The 20707-nt window shown below is 39.9% G+C and overlaps 1 protein-coding gene across 1 annotated transcript in view; it reads left to right on the forward strand.

Moving 5' to 3' along the window:
* The window catches only part of LOC132141676 (teneurin-3-like), a 277539-nt gene extending 262243 nt beyond the window's left edge, over positions 1-15296 (forward strand). Inside the window, exons 24-32 of the mRNA XM_059551345.1 lie at positions 2552-2784; positions 3242-3396; positions 5693-6567; positions 7316-7491; positions 8332-8567; positions 9204-9500; positions 11594-13205; positions 13315-13445; positions 13705-15296. Of these exons, the coding sequence (XP_059407328.1) occupies positions 2552-2784; positions 3242-3396; positions 5693-6567; positions 7316-7491; positions 8332-8567; positions 9204-9500; positions 11594-13205; positions 13315-13445; positions 13705-14463 (4474 nt within the window). The 3' untranslated portion in view covers positions 14464-15296. The remainder of the gene's footprint in view (positions 1-2551; positions 2785-3241; positions 3397-5692; positions 6568-7315; positions 7492-8331; positions 8568-9203; positions 9501-11593; positions 13206-13314; positions 13446-13704) is intronic.
* The last annotated feature ends 5411 nt before the right edge of the window (positions 15297-20707 follow it).

Below are 20707 nucleotides of genomic sequence, written 5' to 3' on the forward strand. Positions count from 1 at the left end.
ATTAGTTCAGCTGAAATCAGAAAGTAATCTATTCTTGAGTATCCTTTAGAGATACTCGACCAACATGAATATTCCCTTTTTATTGGGTTTTGAGCCCTCCATATATCCACCAGGTTGAGTTCCTTTATAAAATGTTGTAAAACTTTCCTAGACCTTACATGAGTGTTATCGATACCAGATGACCGGTCCTTACTGGGCTGCAATACACAATTGAAATCACCTGCCACAATGTGTTTTCCAGGCAATGTGGAGACCCTCAAAAATAGATCATTATAAAAATCTGCGTTATCATCGTTAGGTCCATATACATTAACCAGATTAATCCTCGTTGATAGAATATAGCCCTGTACAATCAAAAATCTACCTTTGGGGTCTTTAGTTATTTTATCAATACGTAAAGGAATAGACTTATGTATCATAATTATAACCCCTCTGGAATTAGAATAGTAAGCTGAAGACAGTACTTGACCTGGCCATCTACGTTTAATTTTCATTATCTCATGATCTAGCATGTGTGTTTCTTGCAGGAACACAATTTTGGCTCTAAGCTGTTTTATTCTACCCATTACTTGTTTTATTTTAGTAAGTTTACGTAGGCCTCTGCAATTCCAAGATACACATTCAACCAAAACGTCTGTCATTTGTTATGTCATGGATAACATAAAGAGAGGTAAATTACCATAGTGTAAGAATAGCAATAAAAACCTATAAAGGGTACCATTTTGGATAAAACCCAAAAAGAAAAGGAAAAGAGCGTCCCACCCAAACCCCAGGCCTGCTTCACTAGAACATACAGGCTCCCCCAAACCCCTAAATAACTTCCCTCCATTATCGGGAATAGGTCCACACAGTACTGAGGAACTATTCTCCTGTAAACCAAAACTCAGCTCAATTGCATGTCTATGTACACAAATAATCCAGATAGGCTGGTTTAGTTATCAACTGAAAATAAAATGTGCGCCAAATTACATGCACGTATTTTCAGCTCTCACTTAAGAATCACCTAATTTCACTTTTAAAAGAAACCAAAAGAAGACAAATAATAAAAAATAAAAATAAGGGGAAATTTTTTTTTTTTTTATAATATATATATTGTATATATATATGTATATATAGCTGTAGACAAAACTTATTAATACTTTATACTAGTATTTTAAGGAGCAGGACTATAAGTGATATGATGTCAAATTTCCAGCAGAAGTTCCTTACATACCTCATAGTTTCCAGCAGCCACAGAGAGTTTGTAAGTTTAATTATAGTTCTCATCAAGACACACTTAATTAGTCATTCTCAGTCACTCACTGGTTCCAGTTTCTTTATGTACTTGTTCACGTCCGCTGGTGTATTGAAGATGACAGTGCGGTCATCGTTGGTCAACAGTAGCCGTGCAGGGTATATTACCCGGTGTTTGTCCATACCGAGTTCCCGTAGCCGCTTTCTCACGCCGTCGTAGCTCCTCTGTTGCTTATACACCTCCGTTGGCAGGTCAGGAAGAAATCTTATTTTGTTGTTTTGGTACATCACCTCTTTCTGTATCCGCGCCGCTTTCAAGATGTTTTCTCTGTCCTTGTAGTTTAAACACTTGATGATGATGGTTCTCGGATACGTGGTGGAACTTTGGCTCGCTGTTATCCGGTGCGCTCTCTCCAAGACCGGTGTCGTTATCTTCAGAGTATCCGCTATCCACTTTTCCATAAAGGAGCAGGTATCATTGCCTTCTACTTTCTCGGGTATGCCCAGTACACGCAGGTTGTTACGTCTACTCCTCCCTTCTAAGTCTTCCATTTTGTTATTGAGGTGTTTTGTCTTGCTCTCAAGTTTTTCGATAGTTTCTTTCAGGGTTTGTATCTCGTCTTCTGCCGTAGATATCCGCATTTCGGCTTCCACGATACGGCCGCTACATTCTTTAATGTCCGTTTGGACATTTCTTATTTCCGTCAGTACTCCGTCCATTTTTGTATTAAAGTCTTGTTTGAATGAAGTTATGGCCAACATGAGGTCCTTTGTTGAGGGATTATCCATGTTTATGACTTGTTCGACGTCCGCGGAAACGTCCACGTGTGCCTGCTCCGGTGAGCACGGCTCCCCTTCAGCTAGCACCTGGCCTGCTTCCTCACAGCTCTCCATCGTTTTCTTCTCCTTAGCCGCTTTTTTTGGCATGTTTGATGTAGTTTACTCTTACGCTTGCACTTTTTGTCTCTTTATATAACCTCTCTCTGGAATATTATGCAGGATTTATTGAAAAGCAGTTGAGCACGAGGAAAGCACGTCTGCTCACCTTGCCACCATAACCGGAAGTCGCGCTTATAATAATTTACAGTCATAAGAAACTGAGACATCTGCTGAAATAGAAAGAAAAATGTTTTTCATGATACAATCTCTTCCCAACTTAAATGTTCAGTTATTCATTTCTTCAAGCACTTCAATCATTGCTTATTCACCAATCATTTGTTGCCATATCTGTTTGTTTATAAATCACGACTGTTTTTGTGTTATATTATACTATACTGCTCTTCTTGTAATTGTGAAATTTCTGCCTTTTTCCTGTTAGCAACAATCCTGCACATAGATACTACCTAGCAACAGACCCGATGACAGGTCAGCTGTATGTTTCGGACACCAACTCACGACGGATCTTTAGGCCAAAAGCCCTGACAGGAGCCAAAGAGCTGCTGCAGAACGCAGAGGTTGTGGCAGGGACCGGAGAGCAGTGTCTGCCATTTGACGAGGCACGATGTGGAGATGGAGGCAAGGGCACTGAGGCACTACTGCTGGGACCCAAAGGTAAAAAGTCTGAACCCCCTCAAATCAATATGGACACTCCCAATTTTCATTGTGTAGAAAACTATAGTCGAACATGACACACTATAATAACACAAACACAAATCATATAAAAATCCCTTTTGTGTTAAAGTAATACTGGTTTAGTTAAGCATATCAACACAGCAACAGCCAGCCTTCAAGTAGTTCACACAGACACATACATTCAGTTCCTTGCCTCTTAGTTTTAGCTCTGACTAGGTTAAAAAAAACCTTTATTACTTGCTCTCAGCATCCCCCTTAGCTCAGGAATAATTCACCACCCAAAAGCACATTGTGAATAATTCACAGAGTGCTGCATCTTTAGTGACCTGGAAACCGCAGGGGCAAGCGTGACATGTGTACCAGTTGTGTTTCGCCTGTTTGTAGGTGCAGTGTGTGTCTATTTGAAGCTGTCACATCTGCCACTCTTTCTACATAGGCATAGCTGTGGATAAGAACGGGTTCATCTACTTTGTGGATGGTACCATGATCAGGAAAGTAGACCGGAATGGCATCATCTCAACACTGCTGGGATCTAATGACCTCACATCTGCTCGGCCTCTGACCTGTGATACCAGCATGCATATTGGACAGGTATGTATTTATACTCACCTGCACTACATCACTGTTTAATGTAATTGAATCTTAAATATTAATTTGTCTATTTCTGCTGCCACAAAAAAAACTAAAACACTGCTTACCTGAATGAAGTATGATTTATAGAGTTGAATTCAATCCAATAATTCTACTGGGCTTAAACAAAAAATTAGAGGGCAGAAAGGCCAAACTTCGATTTATTTCAGAATGCAATCTGTGATTCTCACTACTAAGTTCAACTGTTCAAACCTGATCCTCTGGCTTTATCACTGAAGTGGTGTTAGGATGAGTAGCCTCGTTTCAAATATAAAAGCAAGGGCTGGAAGCAATTGAAATGGTTGCCTCATTTGAACTGACTTGTTTTTCATGTTATCTCGATACAATTTTTCAGATAAGTATTGTGCAGTATTAGTCCTTTTAGAATGTAATACTATATGTAATACTACATGTTTACTATCAGATGAGCCCTGTAGTTAATAGTTTATTACTTGAAGGACCACAACACAGACTTTGAGAGCTTGCAGACTTGAAACAAAATTAGTTTGTTTTTCCAACCAACTACTTATAGTAGACTGTACTATGACCTGCTATCCATCCACTAGCCTCAAGACATACTTTAAAGCACAAATCAGGAACAAACAGCCTGAGATCAGCCCTCTGTGGTAGTCTCCACCCAAATGAGAACCAGAGAAACTTCCTTGAAGACCTGGAGCTCCCCCCTCTGGCTGCTCTCCCTCTGGTGCTAAATGAATCTAATCACCTAAACTCAGTAAGCCTGTGGAAAACAAATAATCTGTTGGAATTTCTAGACACAACGAGAGAAATATTATAAAATAAAATATGATTAAGATGATGAACACTTAAATGAGATAAAGAATGCAGTCAAGTATGCAATCAGTATGTTAATAAAAGCTCTTTTTTTGTATATGGACTGGCTTGCATCATGGGGGCCATGTTAAGATCACATTATCAGCTGACTACTATTATTTTTATATCAGTTCCCCACTCCAAGATGACTGCCAGCTCAACAAACAAGAATTTTTTTTTTGAAAATGTGTCTATTTTGGGTGTGGGAGTAGGACTCTATTTTTCCCTGCAGCTTTATTATGAAGAGGGTCTTTTACGTGAAAAGGGACAATATGTAGTGTTTAGCAGACTTTCTCATCCACAATCTTTGGCAGAATCCTTCCTCCCCTTTCTTTCTGTTTTCTGGTCTCCCCACCAACCCCATTTGTCTCTAAGTGATGGAGGTTGGGGATGAGACATAAGGCTGTTGTCTAACATACCCTTGGGTCCAGGCTCAGTGAAGCTCTTTATGGACAGACCCAGACAGTTGGAGTCAGCCTCAGAATTAACCAAACGTTTGCTCTTGCGAGTCATCGATGTGCATCATTAAGAATATATACAGCTCAACCTACACAACTGTAACCTACCTCAGTACGGCCAATAGGGACAGCAGAAAATGACTCAATCTTCGGTTTCGAACCTTCGAAATCTTCGGTTCACTCTTGGTTTTTTAAATGTTATGTCTAAATCAAGTTTATCCCGAGAGCATATAATAGTACTCTGTCTTCTTCTAAGGCTACCAAGTTGGCCTTCTGCAAATCAGGTGGTGACCTGAGAGTTGATGAAACATTTTAGGTGGCATGTTGTGGCACACCCAAGAATTCATGCTTTATGCAGAAGGTGGAATCACAGACGGACCATGGCTGAGCAGAGAAAGCTTTTATCCACAGGAGCTACCCACTGGCACTTGGCAGCCTTACTGAAGTTGTCAAGACTGAAGTATTTGATAAATATTGAAACCAGATCATTCAGACAGACAAGACAATACTTGATCAAGGAAAGAATTCTTATGCTTTCTTGGTATAAACTATGTCTCAGTGAAAGTGTATGCTGGTGAATGATTTTATTTTCATTAACAGATGTCCAGACAAGACTGTGCTTCCAAATCATATTTAAATGTCTAATTGAGGCCAGTCCTCCAAGTGGACAATGTTGTTCTTGTTGTGCTTTTCTTTGCCAGACAGTCGTTCCCTGTAGGCGCTAAGGAATTGCATCCCGTTGCAAAATAAATGACCAAGCGACAGGCAAATCGAATGAACTAGAGGCACCCAATGTATTAAGCCTCCAAAGTAACGGATACTTCTTCATCAGTGTCAGACCCAAGCATCAACTGTGCACAGAGTGAGAGAGCAGGCAGGAGATGTATTAACTTGTTTGTGTCTGTGTGTATACCTATGGAAGTTTCCATAAGTGATCCACCTCCCTATTTGATCTGTCCTCTCTCCAGGTGCGTTTAGAGTGGCCTACAGACCTGGCCATCAACCCTATGGACAACTCCATCTATGTGCTTGACAACAACGTTGTACTACAGATAACCGAGAACAGGCAGGTGCGCATTGTGGCAGGCAGACCTATGCATTGCCAGGTGCCAGGCATCGAGTATACCATGGGAAAGCGTGCCATCCAGACCACTCTAGAAGGAGCAACAGCCATCGCTCTCTCCTACAGCGGTGTACTCTATATTGCTGAGACAGATGAAAAGAAGATTAACCGCATCAGACAAGTCAGCACGGATGGCGAGATTTCTCACTTGGCAGGAGCACCCTCAGACTGCGACTGCAAGAATGATGCTAACTGTGACTGTTACCAGACAGGCGATGGGTACGCCAAAGACGCAAGGCTAAATGCTCCTTCCTCTCTGGTGGTCTCTCCTGATGGAACGCTCTACGTAGCTGACCTGGGAAACATTCGAATCCGTGCCATACGTCACAATCGACCTCCCCAAGGCTCTTTGGGTCTTTATGAAGTTGCATCACCTGCTTCTCAAGAACTCTATGTGTTTGACTCCAATGGAACGCATCAGTATACTATGAGCTTGGTCACTGGTGATTACAAGTACAACTTCAGCTATAGCAATGATGATGATATCACTGCTGTAACAGATAGCAGTGGAAATACGCTCCGGGTTCGTCGTGACCCCAATCGAATGCCAGTGCGTATTGTTGCCCCTGACAACCAGGTTATTTGGCTGACAATTGGTACAAATGGAGGGCTAAAGACCCTCACAGCACAGGGGCAGGAACTGGTGCTCTTCACCTACCATGGTAACAGCGGCCTGCTAGCCACCAAGAGCATCCAAATTGGCTGGACCACATTTTATGAGTGAGTGCTTCTATCAGTTCCTTTACACTGTAGCAGAGCACATCTCTAAACCTTTTTATTTTTTAAGATATGCAGTTTTGACATTTTGAATAGTTTTTTGCAGTTGTTGTTGCAGTGCACATTCCTGCTATAGGATTAAATGCTTCTCTATGTCTTCTCCTTAAACAAAAGTGTAGCCTGTAGTTACAAAACCTACCATTTCTTTCACCACATGCTATTTAGAGCATGGTGAAAATGCTAAATGAATTTGTATGACATTTTCTGGCTGGTGGTGTACCAGAAGGTTTGAATAAAGTAGGTCCTTCTGGACAACATGTTGGACACTGTCTGTGCACCTACCCTGCCATAACCTCAAAGTCTTAATGATTGTGACTTCAATGAGTTATGTTTTTAATATGTTATTAATGCTTGTAAGCATTAATCCCCATTTTATATAGAAATGTCCTCAGGCCAGTTGAGGGTGTGCAAAGCAACTCGAACTAGCCAGCATTTTTTAAAAAGTAAATGTATATTCAAGTTCGTCTCCACATTCTAATTTTCTTGACTCATGTACGCAAATCAAATTGTCCATTTGACCTCTGTCAGAAAGCATACATACAAAGATTTCTGAGGACTCAAACAAGACAGAGTCCAAACTGCAGTACATGCATGCTAGTCTGCTTAATTTCATTGCATCATGTGAACTGCTCACCGCAAATCAATGAGGTCCAATTGCAAAAGGTGTTCTAATGGCATTTTTGGTTTGCAGCTATGACAGCGAGGGACGTCTGACAAATGTGACATTCCCCACTGGGGTTATCACCAGTCTAATTGGGGAGATGGACAGAGCCCTAACGGTGGACATTGAGACCTCAGGACGAGATGACGATGTCAGCATCACCACAAACCTCTCCTCCATTGATTCTTTTTACACATTAGTTCAAGGTGCGGAAAGTCTCTGCTGTATTATCATTATTATCAAAGACCCCGATGGATCTATAAACTGACCCGTTGCTTTAAGTCTTTGAAATGTTCCACACTGTAATCAAGCTGTAACTCACAGGTTAAATCAATATTAATGACCAAACACTCATTACTCATTCATTAGGGGTAAAATTGTCAGATGATAATTTATAGTTTTCACTATAATCACAGCACCACGGGGAATGAAAACACACTGGACAGCTGGGCTCTGAAATAATAAAAAAATCTGCATAGCGCACTTTAAAGCTGAAGTGTTAAAATACTTTTAATAGCCTTAACCCTGCTTAATATGTAGAGACAACAAGTAATCCATTTGTTGGTTGATTTCTATCAAAAGTATAAACAGTGTGGCACGATCAAAACATCTGGCTCAGCCAGTGGCCTGAGTTTGGAACCAGCCTGTCCCTTTTTCCAACCGGTTTCAGATGGGGAAACCTGCTTAAAAAGTGATTCTGTTTGATGCAGAAATTACACACTTCAGGTTTATAGAATGAGAAAACAGGCAGCAATATGGTGACTAAATGTGAATTTGAGAAAAGGCATTAGATTGAAGGGAATCTAATTAGATTAAAGAAGATTTCTGTATTTATACTTGTTGCTGCACAAATCAAAGAGGTTAATGTCTGTCTCATAGGGTTTTATTTTTACAAATCCTTTTCTAACCAAATACTTGAGAATAAAAATCAAGGTGGTGATTCTGACACACTGAATTCAGTGTCTTAACATAATCCCCATAAGTCCTCTTCTCATGCTTTTTCCCCCACTACATCTCGTTTCACTCTCTTTTTGTTTTCCTCATAGATCAACTAAGAAACAGCTACCAGGTGGGCTATGATAACTCTATGAGGGTCATCTATGCCAATGGAATGAACTCTCACTTCCAGACTGAGCCTCATATTCTTGCGGGTGCATCCAACCCGACAATGGCCAGAAGAAACATGACCCTGCCTGGAGAGAATGGACAGAACTTGGTGGAGTGGCGCTTCAGAAAAGAACAGAATAGGGGGAAAGTCGTAGTATTTGGCAGGAAACTCAGGGTATGTAAAAAAAAAAAAAAAAAAAAAGTAATTTAGTGGTCAGAATAATATATTACATCTGTATAATACACTATCATTAAACCCTTTCTGGCTTGACCAATTTGAGTTGTAAATTATGGGCAATTAAAAAAAAACGTTATTTCTATAAACACTGAAATATAGGATTCGTTCATTATGCAACCAACAGACACATTAGAAAATGGCTGAAGAAAAGGATTTTGTGTCTAGTCATCAGTTTCTGTCAATGAACCAGACCATATATCTTCTAAATTCTAATTTTTCTCTATTTTATTGTTGTTCTCCTATCTTTATTATTTGTTGCACAAAAGAAGCAGGTCATCTCAGAGCATCAATAAAGTAACCCTGATTCTTATATGGGAAAATGCTTTGCCATTTGGCCTCCGAGTTGTAAAAAATAGGATATAATTTAATATTCTAAATGTTGAGAGAGAGAGAGAGAGAGAGATTTAAAAATAAAAAAAGTGTTATTGACCAGTTTGCATGCAGTTTCTGTTCGGTCTTAAAATCTAACTGTTAGGGAAAGTTAGGGAAATCAATTCTAACAAAAAGTATTATACATGTTGCTAGCAATGCATGTTATAATCAATACAAATATTCTGTTTTCCTATCATAAAGGTCAACGGTAGAAACCTGCTGTCTGTGGATTATGACCGCTCACTGCGCACAGAGAAAATATATGACGATCATCGAAAGTTCCTTCTGAAGATTATGTATGATGCCTCTGGTCATCCTACACTGTGGGTGCCCAGCAGTAAGCTGATGTCTGTCAATCTCACCTATTCTGGCACTGGTCAGGTCACAAGCATTCAGAGAGGCCCCACAGTCGAGAGGGTAGAATATGACAGCCAGGGACGCATAGTCTCCAGAACCTTTGCCGACGGCAAAACCTGGAGTTACACCTATTTGGACAAGGTGAGAATTGTAAATTTTTCCAATAGTAGGAAGGCCTTTTATATCAGATTTGCTGTGGTGTGTTGAATATGTGTTGCTTTATTGTCAGAAATTTCCATGGGATATTTTTTGCAGGGATGTTCAAATAGTGTGAATTCACATATTGTGCAGATTTTAATTAATTGACAGTATTTGAAAATTATTAAATTCCTTGTGTGAAACACACCATTATATACTGCCACAAATTTAGATGAATAAATGCATTGGCCTTTTTGGAGTTTGGAAATATAAATCTTCTATTTTTCTTGTATGAAAGTGCAGTTTGGACATTCTGCCTAATAATTTTTTTTCATGTCAGAAACAACATGGGAATGAGTAATGTCGGGGAGATGGTGTTGCCAAGTCAGCAGTTTTCCGTGTGGAACTGGGCTACTTTAACATTGTTGCCACAGGTTTTTTTTTTCATGTCTACAGGTTGAAGCGAACCCAATAACATAATATTGGCCCCTAGAATGCGAATTTTAATGGGGGACCCTACTCAAAGGCTAGTTTTGGGATAGTTTTGAGCAGCGATTGGACAGGTTTTGTTGTGAAAACCTGCCAACCCTGCTTTTCTAAAAGTTCAAGGTGTCCGCAGTGCTCCACCATAAATGAGATTTACTGATGGTTACTCCCTTTGAATTGGGTCTCCCGAAGTACACCATTATCACTGTCAGCAGTGCAAACATGAAGCTTGTTGGTCTACAGAAAACTGAGAGAAATAGATATAACAAAGACACCTAGTTATCCAGGGGTCAGAAATTTCTGTGAGGGTAAGTTTATAGACTCCAGAAACTGATGTGTGCCGAGAGGCAGAGAAACTGAAGGTTGTGGGTGTTTCTAGTAAGGGAAAAGGTTTAGTAAGGTCTAATAGACAAAGTTACAGTTTCAAAATGAGACCACAGGGAAAATTCATGGTTTGAGCTCAACCTAATGAGACCATAAAGAAAGACACAAAAGAGTGATATGAAAAGAAAAACTTGCACCTCGAACCCTACTTTACAGGAGATCACACCTTTTTTCGCTGTTGTTTGCTAAAGCCTTGTAAATACTAACACTTCTTAGGAAATTTGTTCATGGACATTCAAATATTATGAAATATAAGGTTTTTACAGAGTTTAAGTTATAAGTTAGATGAAAAAGGAAGTTTCCTCCAAGAGAGCTCTCAGCTGGAACCACAAAAGTTTTGTGAAAAGAAAAACCACTGTGTGCAAATGTGTAGATTAAATATGCATGGCTAGCCTGTCTTTCCGTCGCCTGCCACATGCGCAGGTACCGTGACCAGTGAGAGGATATCAAACATATGCCACCAGAAATGTCTAGGGAACTAGAATAATGTCTGTCCAAGTATGGATGACAAGGTGAAGGCTTCTCAAAGGTAGAAACTCACTGCAGCAATTCCCCAAGATGGAGAAGCCTCTTAGGATAGCCCTCAAAATCTGCAGATGTCAGTCAGTCAGTCAGTCATTGAGCTTATTTTACCAGCAAAGACATGAATATACATGAAGTGATGTGGCAGCTCTGAATGCCTTACTCTCATATTCATTCACCGAATGGTTTTGGGGATGTCAGTTCTTAAGCCCACAGCGAGAAACACTTATTTATCATGCTTTGCTTTAGCTCACCTCTCACATTGTCCAAAAAGACCCAAAACAGACACAGAATAATGAGGCCTCAGTCATTCATAACTCAAATACAACTTGCTGACTTTGTTTACCTCCAGATCCAGATTTTAAAAACCCTTCTACTTATTTGATGCTCCAAGTTCCACAATATGCAAAGCACAAAAACAGTTTTCAACCCAATTTACTGTGATAAGTATGGGCAAATCATGAGGCTAAAGCCAGTAATTGCAGATCGTTTTAGATTTATGCAGCAATGCACATTCAACAGACCTGCATTTAGAAGCTTGAGGGTCATGAAGAACTCAATTAGGCAAAGAAATAATCTCTCTATGGAGCATTAATACCTGCTTTTACCCACCATTTGCATTTTAATAGCATGTAAGAAAATCCATGAAAGTGTAATTAATTGTTTGGGTTAATTTCTCATCTCTCCCTCCTTTTGATTTACAGTCTATGGTGCTGCTTTTACACAGCCAGCGGCAGTACATCTTTGATTATGATCTGCAGGATCGACTCTCCGCCATCACTATGCCAAGTGTTGCCCGTCACACCATGCAAACTATCCGCTCTGTTGGCTACTACCGCAACATCTACAATCCACCTGAAAGTAATGCTTCAGTTACCGTGGACTACAGTGAGGATGGCCAGCTCTTGCGGGTGGCACACTTGGGCACTGGCCGGCGTGTCCTTTATAAGTATCGGAGACAGAACAAGCTGTCCGAGATCCTATATGACAGCACACGGGTCAGCTTCACCTATGATGAGACAGCAGGTGTGCTAAAAACTGTCAACCTACAGAGTGAGGGTTTCATTTGTTCTATCAGATATCGACAGATAGGTCCACTGGTGGACCGGCAGATATTCCGTTTCAGTGAGGACGGCATGGTCAATGCCCGCTTTGACTACACCTATGACAATAGCTTCCGAGTCACCAGCATGCAAGGAGTCATCAACGAGACCCCCCTTCCCATAGATCTTTATCAGTTTGATGACATTTCTGGCAAGGTTGAGCAGTTTGGGAAATTCGGCGTCATCTATTACGACATTAACCAGATCATATCAACAGCTGTCATGACCTATACAAAGCACTTTGACGTCCATGGCCGCATCAAGGAGATCCAGTACGAGATCTTCCGCTCCCTCATGTACTGGATTACTATCCAGTATGACAACATGGGCCGTGTCACCAAAAGAGAAATAAAAATCGGCCCTTTTGCCAACACTACCAAATATGGCTATGAATATGATGTGGATGGGCAGCTGCAGACAGTCTACCTGAATGAGAAAATGATGTGGCGGTATAATTACGACCTGAACGGCAATCTACACCTGCTGAACCCTGGCAACAGTGCACGACTCACTCCCCTCCGCTACGACTTACGGGACCGCATCACACGCCTGGGCGACGTGCAATATCGTATGGATGAAGATGGCTTTCTGCGCCAAAGGGGTGTGGAGATCTTTGAGTACAACTCAAAGGGCCTCTTGGTTCGAGTGCATAGTAAAGCCAGTGGATGGACCATCCAGTACCGCTATGATGGGCTAGGAAGACGCCTGGCTTCTCGCAACACTCTGGGCCAGCACCTTCAGTTCTTCTATGCGGACCTCAACTACCCAACTCGCATCACCCATGTCTACAACCACTCCAGCTCTGAAATCACCTCTCTCTACTATGACCTACAAGGCCATCTGTTTGCCATGGAAATTAGCAGTGGTGAGGAGTTTTACATTGCTTGTGACAACACAGGAACACCACTCGCAGTCTTCAGCAGCAATGGGCTTCTCCTCAAGCAGGTGCAATATACTGCTTATGGAGAGATCTATTTTGACTCTAACCCTGACTTTCAATTGGTTATTGGATTCCATGGTGGCCTATATGACCCTTTAACAAGATTGCTGCACTTTGGAGAGCGGGACTATGACATTCAAGCTGGCCGTTGGACCACCCCGGATATAAGCACCTGGACCAGGGTGGGAAAGGACCCAGCTCCCTTCAACTTGTATATGTTCCGCAATAATAATCCCATCAGCAAGGTGCATGAGGTCAAGGAGTATGTCACAGGTGAGGAGAGGGTTCTTTTGGCATACTATATTAGTCTTTTATTTGTAGGATTTTATCAGACAGCTTGTGAATATTTTTTTTCTAACAATTTCTGTTCTTTCATTCATAGATGTCAACATCTGGCTGGTGACATTTGGCTTTCACCTGCATAATGTCATCCCAGGATATCCTATCCCTAAATTTGACCTTACCCAACCCTCACTAGAAATGAGGAAGAGTCAACTATGGGACGACCTACCGGTATGCAGTCTAATGTCATCTTCTGTCCTACATAAGTTACTTGGCTGGATCATTTGCTTTAGTAGTTTAAAATAATGCAATGAAAAATAGCACCATTTGATTACTCTGCATATCATGGTATTCATTAAATCCTGAATCATATTCACTGCCTTAGTAACCCGTTTAATTGACTGGTTTCATTCAAGTGATATTCAGTGTTTACAAATATGTCCGGATATTTAATTAGAGTATGTGTTTTGTCTTTTATGGCTCACTTTAGTCCATCTCAGGGGTCCAGCAGGAGGTTATGAGGCAGGCCAAGGCTTTCCTATCTTTTGAGAGGATGCCAGAGATCCAGTTAAGCAGACGATGTTCAAGCCGTGAAAAACCTTGGCTGTGGTTTGCCACAGTCAAATCCCTCATTGGTAAAGGTGTGATGCTTGCCATTACCAGCAAAGGCCAGGTGGCTACCAATGCACTGAACATAGCAAATGAGGACTGCATTAAAGTGGCCACTGTCCTCAATAATGCCTTCTATTTAGAGGATCTGCACTTCACAGTGGAAGGCCGCGATACGCACTACTTCATAAAGACCAGCTTACCTGAGAGTGACCTGGGTGCCTTGCGACTCACCAGCGGTCGCAAGAGTCTAGAAAATGGTGTCAACGTAACAGTGTCACAGTCCACCACTGTGGTCAATGGACGGACACGTCGCTTCGCAGATGTGGAGCTGCAGTATGGCGCATTGGCTCTACATGTGCGCTATGGCATGACACTGGATGAGGAGAAGGCACGTGTCCTAGAGCAGGCCCGCCAGAGGGCACTGTCAAGTGCATGGGCACGGGAGCAGCAACGTGTACGTGACGGAGAGGAGGGAGTGCGTCTTTGGACAGAGGGGGAGAAGAGGCAGTTGCTCAGCTCTGGGAAGGTGCTGGGTTATGACGGCTACTATGTACTATCAGTGGAGCAGTACCCTGAACTGGCCGACAGTGCCAACAATGTCCAGTTCCTAAGGCAGAGCGAGATTGGAAAGAGGTAACAGTCTGCACAGCACAGACTGTTCATCAGACTAATGCCCCTCTGTTCCACAAGCTCCTCTCTCCCATGTACACACTCCCAGAGACTAAAGGGAAAGGGTTTTTGTTTGAGAAGTGAAGAGTTGTGCCTAAGTGCCACACACAATGCAGTTATACAAAAAATACCTGAGGCACTTCCTCTCATTGACTGAACACACCCCCATTCTACATATTTGTTCACATTATTGCAATGAATGGATAATGGACTCTCTAAAAGAGCTACTCAAGAAAAAACTCAATAATTATTGTTTTTTTGTCTTTTTTATATATATAAAACGTTAAAGGTATCTTGGTCAGTGATAAAATGGAGAGAAAAATGGCAAATGCGTTTACATGCAAAGAGAACTTTATCCAGATGAACTAATATAATGCCTTTTTTGCAAAGCAGTGACTGTAATTCAGTGGTTTGTACTGTCCTTATTCTCAGCAACATGTTTTGTCAACTAGTGAGGACTGGGGTTTCAAGACTGAGCTAGTTGATGATTTCTCTTTTGCTTGGGTTTCTTAAGGGACACAGTTGTGGTTCATATAATCAAAACTGAGTGTACTCATTCCTGGTCACTCTCTCATTCCTGAACCAAACCAGGTGGTGAATAGTGTGGAAACTGGCAGATAAAATATATAAATATATATCTCATAACTGACCAGTACTTTGACAAGAGATGTTAGAATACCTTTATGGATTTTTTTTTTAAGTAAAAAAACGCCACTTATCCGTACAACAACATTAGTCGCAGAGAAAAGTAATTTATGTACAGTGTTTATACATAAAAATAAAATCTTACAAATATTGAGACTTTTTTGTCTTGTCACGCATTACTGTTTATACTCATGAATTTTAATATTTTATTGAAATTTGTGGTAATGCTAACTGAAATAAAATCAGCTGTACTGTGTCACTGAATCTTCAACACTGTTTTTCTTCTCTTTCCATCCTCTGAAACTGATTGTTGCCATTTGTTTAATTTCTATTGCTCTCTTTTTCAGATTGTCTAAATGCGTTCAGTGGTTTCATGGCGTTACTGCGGCTATAAATCAACAATAGGTTTAGAGTAGCTGTTTTTCAGTTTTGAAATAAGTAAATACTACAATCAAATACTAAAAATCCAAAAAGGGTTTAGTAATTTGCCAGAAATTATTCCTTTACAGTAATGTCATGGTATTGTTTAGTCTTTAATTGGAATGAGTTTCAAGCTTAAAGCTTTTAAAGACTTTGTCCACATTTACAAGTTCAAGCTTTAGCCTCGCTTTCTATCCAGAGACAAGATTATTTTAAAAACTTTCCACTCTTTTTAATGTTTTAGATGAAGGATATATCACACTAGCATTAATATGTTGTCAGTGGCAGCATGGGGGAAAATAACTTGCAAGGAGTTTATATCCCTCCATTTTAACCATCATTAAAACTCCTTTGACAAGAAGAAACACAAACTCTCTTGAATCAAAAGGGTCATTAGACAGCAGAGAAAGTGTGGCTTTATTTATGTTATAATGCCAGATATAAATAAATAAATTTCCATGGGGTTACATTTATGTGACTGAAATAAGTGCTAAAGCAGAAATTTTGCCATGTACTGAGCACTAAATAAGAACTGAACAGTTACCTTAAAGAGAATTCCACCATCAGCCACATGGAGATTGATTTAGAATTTCTTTTACTTTAAAATATTTGACAACAAATGTATTAATCTAAGAGCACCACAAACATTAAAGTGATCAGAAGTCACCCCAAAAGGACAAAAAAATCACTTGTATGCCTAAATGGACTGCCTCCTTCAGATACTGTTTTTGTATAGGCTTTTTAAAGATTGTATAAACTAAAATGTTCTGACTAATGAATGAGAGAATATTATTTGCATTTTAGTTTGTTTTTTTCCTATGAAACGTTTTTAAATCAATCATGTAATTGTATGCTGGAGCCTATTTTTCTATTCATGAGTGAATGGAGGTCTGAAGGGGATTTTAACCCACCTGTGGGTCTATGAGGTTTTTTGTTTGGGATTCTCAGTTACTGACTGATCGAAGAGGGTCTGAGCTTGTTGATAGGGTAAACTTTTCCCCCGAAAAGATCTTTTTTTAAAAGTGAGTACTTCTTAAAACACTAGTAATGACCAAAACAAGAACCACTGCAATATTAACAATGTGTTTGCCCTAAAAGATCTACACAGATTGTCTGCGATACAGTCATTTGTTTGCGTAAATGTGGCCACTGTACTCAGGAGCCCTTCAATCAGTGTGAATGAACAATTTACAATTTTCAACATTTGTTGGTCAACATTGTCAAAATATTCTTATAAAAACCCAGAACTAGCTAAACAGAAGTAGATTTGGTGGAAACGTGTGACAGAGTAGCAGTGAAGATACAAATGTGTGTGAGAGGAGAAAACGTCCCGATATGTTTGCTATTGATTGCATGCATAGAGTATAAACCCAGCAAATCAAAGGGAGGTCAGATTTTTCCTTATTAGTGCCAATATGTACGTGGTCCGTTTTGATATTCCTTTGCACTACAATGTATATGTTGAAAATGATGCCTCTACATTATACATTATTGCAGTCATCACATCTCTGGTCTGATCTGAGGGAGATTGTAAAAATTTGTGGTTATTTTTCCTAAATTAAAAGGAAAGATGCCTGTACAGAAAATCATCAGTATTTAAATAAATACTTTCAAATAAATGCCATTATCATCAGACAGTTTACAGTCACTTAACAGTAATGTTTTCTCATATCAGATCTGATCTGATGTGGGATTTGGTCAACCTAAATATGTGAATTGTGTGACTGAATTTGTCTGAAAACTGAAAATATAAAAATGCTGTGTGTGATTAGCTTTGTTGCTACCGCGACAAATCGACCATTTTTTTTAATTACTTTGCTTTTTGAACAGCCTACATTTTGTGTATTTTGTATTATCTGCTTTACAAACTTGTTTCGAACAATTACTACAAACTGAAGTGATTTTACCTGTAAATTCAATAACTTATCTTGCAATCCCTCATTTGTAATGAGGATTTAGGGAATGTTGTATTACTGATGTTCTTATGTCATTTGTTTGTTTTTTTTGCTCAGTTTTGCTTTTGTATTGTTTAATAGCCACGCAGAATCTCAGAAAAAAAGTTTATGATTTCCATTTGATAGACACGTCTGTTTAGAGTGCAATTAAAGTGCAATTTTGATGTAATCTAAACTAGGTCACTGCTGGATTCATTACCTTTTATCTTCAACATGTTAACTGCTCCACAGAGATCAATCATAAAAATAAAATGTAATATTCAAAAAATGGTGTATTTATTAGTTCATTGCCCAAATGTGACCACATATCTTACTCATTAAGCGAGTGAGCAGAGGAAAGCAATAGAGCAGTGGTTCTCAAACTGTGGGAAGTATTGCGACCCAGGAAATATTTTTCTATGCATACAGGATTGGAATGACAGATTTCTATTTACAAAAAAAAAAAAAAAAAAACAATGGCACTTGGCATGAAATGTTTGAGAGTCACTAAAACGCAAAGAAAAGCTGTTTTATTTTCTAATTCCGTTCCTTTGGCTCAAACATTAGAGTATGGTGCTATACAATGCCAATGTCATGGGACTGCCATTTATGAGAAGGTCTGAAGAGCTGATCAAGGCCACGTGGTGAGATGCCTAATAGCTGCAGTGTGTCTGTGCGCTCATATTACTGGGGCTCCATTGTAACCTAAGAGCAGTTCTAACTAAACATCCAACTAAGGCTATTCACTGAGTGTGTGACAAATTATACACAACATTTCTATGACAGCTGGTTTATTTTATAGGTCTTTTGCCTCATGTCATCTATCTGAACAGTGTACACACATTCTGTTATGTAGGGTCGTAAAAAAATAAAGCTTGCTGATATTAGTTAGTTAGTGACAGTTACTGACAACATTAGATATTAAAAGTAAGTATAGCTGCAAGCAGCAATGACAGACCCAAGCACTTCTGCAACTGCCGCCCCGATGGCTTTGGGAAAACAATTTCCCAATTTTTTTACAATTGATACAACCCATTTCTCAATACTAAGGTCACTTTTTCAAAACTCTTCACAGAGTGAGCACAACAGCAGTTTGTGGGCTAAACTTGGAATCATTTTCCATTCCTACAAACTACATTACTTAAATTCATGATTTTCTTTTTTTTTTTAAGAGTTTTAATGTACTGCTGTGCAAAGCTGAAAGTTGGTAAGGAGAACTGTGTGAAGCGTCCTGAAAAACTGCAAGTATTAAGAAATGTGTCACAGCAATTATGAAGAAAAAGAAAAGGAAAGAAACTGTAACCGTGTAAAGGGGATGATATTAGACTAAATGTCATGGGACTGACATGGTATGCTTTGAAATACAATGCAAGTCGCTTAGATAAAAGCATCCGCCAAATGCATAAATGTCATTTAATTGAATATCAGTTCAATATCCATGACAGAACAGATAAAACGGAAAGTAAAAATTAGCATCACAAAACAAAGCTTGTCAGGATGATAAATATGAAATTATTTCTTACACGGAGAGCATGTACGTCAAACCACTCATTTCACGGTTTGGTGATTCTGAATAATTTATCAATTATCCATATATTTTAGAATCGATGGGGAGGAAAAGTGTCTCAGATTTGATACAGCACACTCCAATTATACATGTTTCAACTGAAAGCAGCCTTGAAACTGATGGCCAAAGATTAATGAATAAGTCTGATCCTCTAACAAGCCTTGTCCACCTCACACTGCAGTCTGTGCCCCTCATTTTTCTACTGTATCAGTAAAGCAATGCCCTACAGTCAGACTTCATTTTTATGAAGCAGTGAGCCTAAAGGGTTTGGGCCAGAAGACGGCCTCTGATTTCATGGGCAATGGCCCATTGCTTACTGCAGAGAAATAGCTTTGCTGCCCCTTTGTTGTTTTGAGAGCACCGGGCCAGATGTGCTTCCATAACAGTGTTTGAGGCTCACAGTGGCATGGTGCTCTCAATCAGAGTGGGACGCCATCCAAAAGGCCCCACATCTCAAATGTGGTCGTGTTTCCAGCAGCTGCAGCTGCCGAACAGAAGACACAAAGCACACTTTTGGGATATGGGAAGGCTTGTGGGGGGGGGGGAATCCTGACCGGTTGTAATGGGTTTTCCAGTCCCTTCTGCTGCATGTCTTTGAGGCCAAGCACATCTCTTTTGTTTGCCATTTATGAGAAGGTCTGAAGAGCTGATCAAGGCCACGTGGTGAGATGCCTAATAGCTGCAGTGTGTCTGTGCGCTCATATTACTGGGGCTCCATTGTAACCTAAGAGCAGTTCTAACTAAACATCCAACTAAGGCTATTCACTGAGTGTGTGACAAATTATACACAACATTTCTATGACAGCTGGTTTATTTTATAGGTCTTTTGCCTCATGTCATCTATCTGAACAGTGTACACACATTCTGTTATGTAGGGTCGTAAAAAAATAAAGCTTACTGATATTAGTTAGTTAGTGACAGTTACTGACAACATTAGATATTAAAAGTAAGTATAGCTGCAAGCAGCAATGACAGACCCAAGCACTTCTGCTACTGCCGCCCCGATGGCTTTGGGAAAACAATTTCCCAATTTTTTTACAATTGATACAACCCATTTCTCAATACTAAGGTCACTTTTTCAAAACTCTTCACAGAGTGAGCACAACAGCAGTTTGTGGGCTAAACTTGGAATCATTTTCCATTACTACAAACTACATTACTTAAATTCATGATTTTCTTTTTTTTTTAAGAGTTTTAATGTACTGCTGTGCAAAGCTGAAAGTTGGTAAGGAGAACTGTGTGAAGCGTCCTGAAAAACTGCAAGTATTAAGAAATGTGTCACAGCAATTATGAAGAAAAAGAAAAGGAAAGAAACTGTAACCGTGTAAAGGGGATGATATTAGACTAAATCATTCATGTGCCACACTTCCTGCAGCCATCTGGTAGAGCTATGACTGTCAACCACAACAGCATAAAGACTAAAGATTTATTCACTCCCCCAACCCTTTGTGACATAACATGGGGGGTCAGGGCCTCCAAACACCCCCATAGTTTGCACCCATGGGTCAGTTTAACAGAGTTATCAATACAAGGGCAAAAACCAGTTGCTGGTGGTACAGTTCTAGATGTCATGCAAACTAATGAGACAGGATGAGAAAGTTGCTCATCTGCTTCCAAAATGGTAAACTTTTCAGACAGAAGCATAA

This window comes from Carassius carassius, chromosome 6 (assembly GCF_963082965.1).
Source record: "Carassius carassius chromosome 6, fCarCar2.1, whole genome shotgun sequence".
Taxonomy (NCBI): domain Eukaryota; kingdom Metazoa; phylum Chordata; class Actinopteri; order Cypriniformes; family Cyprinidae; genus Carassius; species Carassius carassius.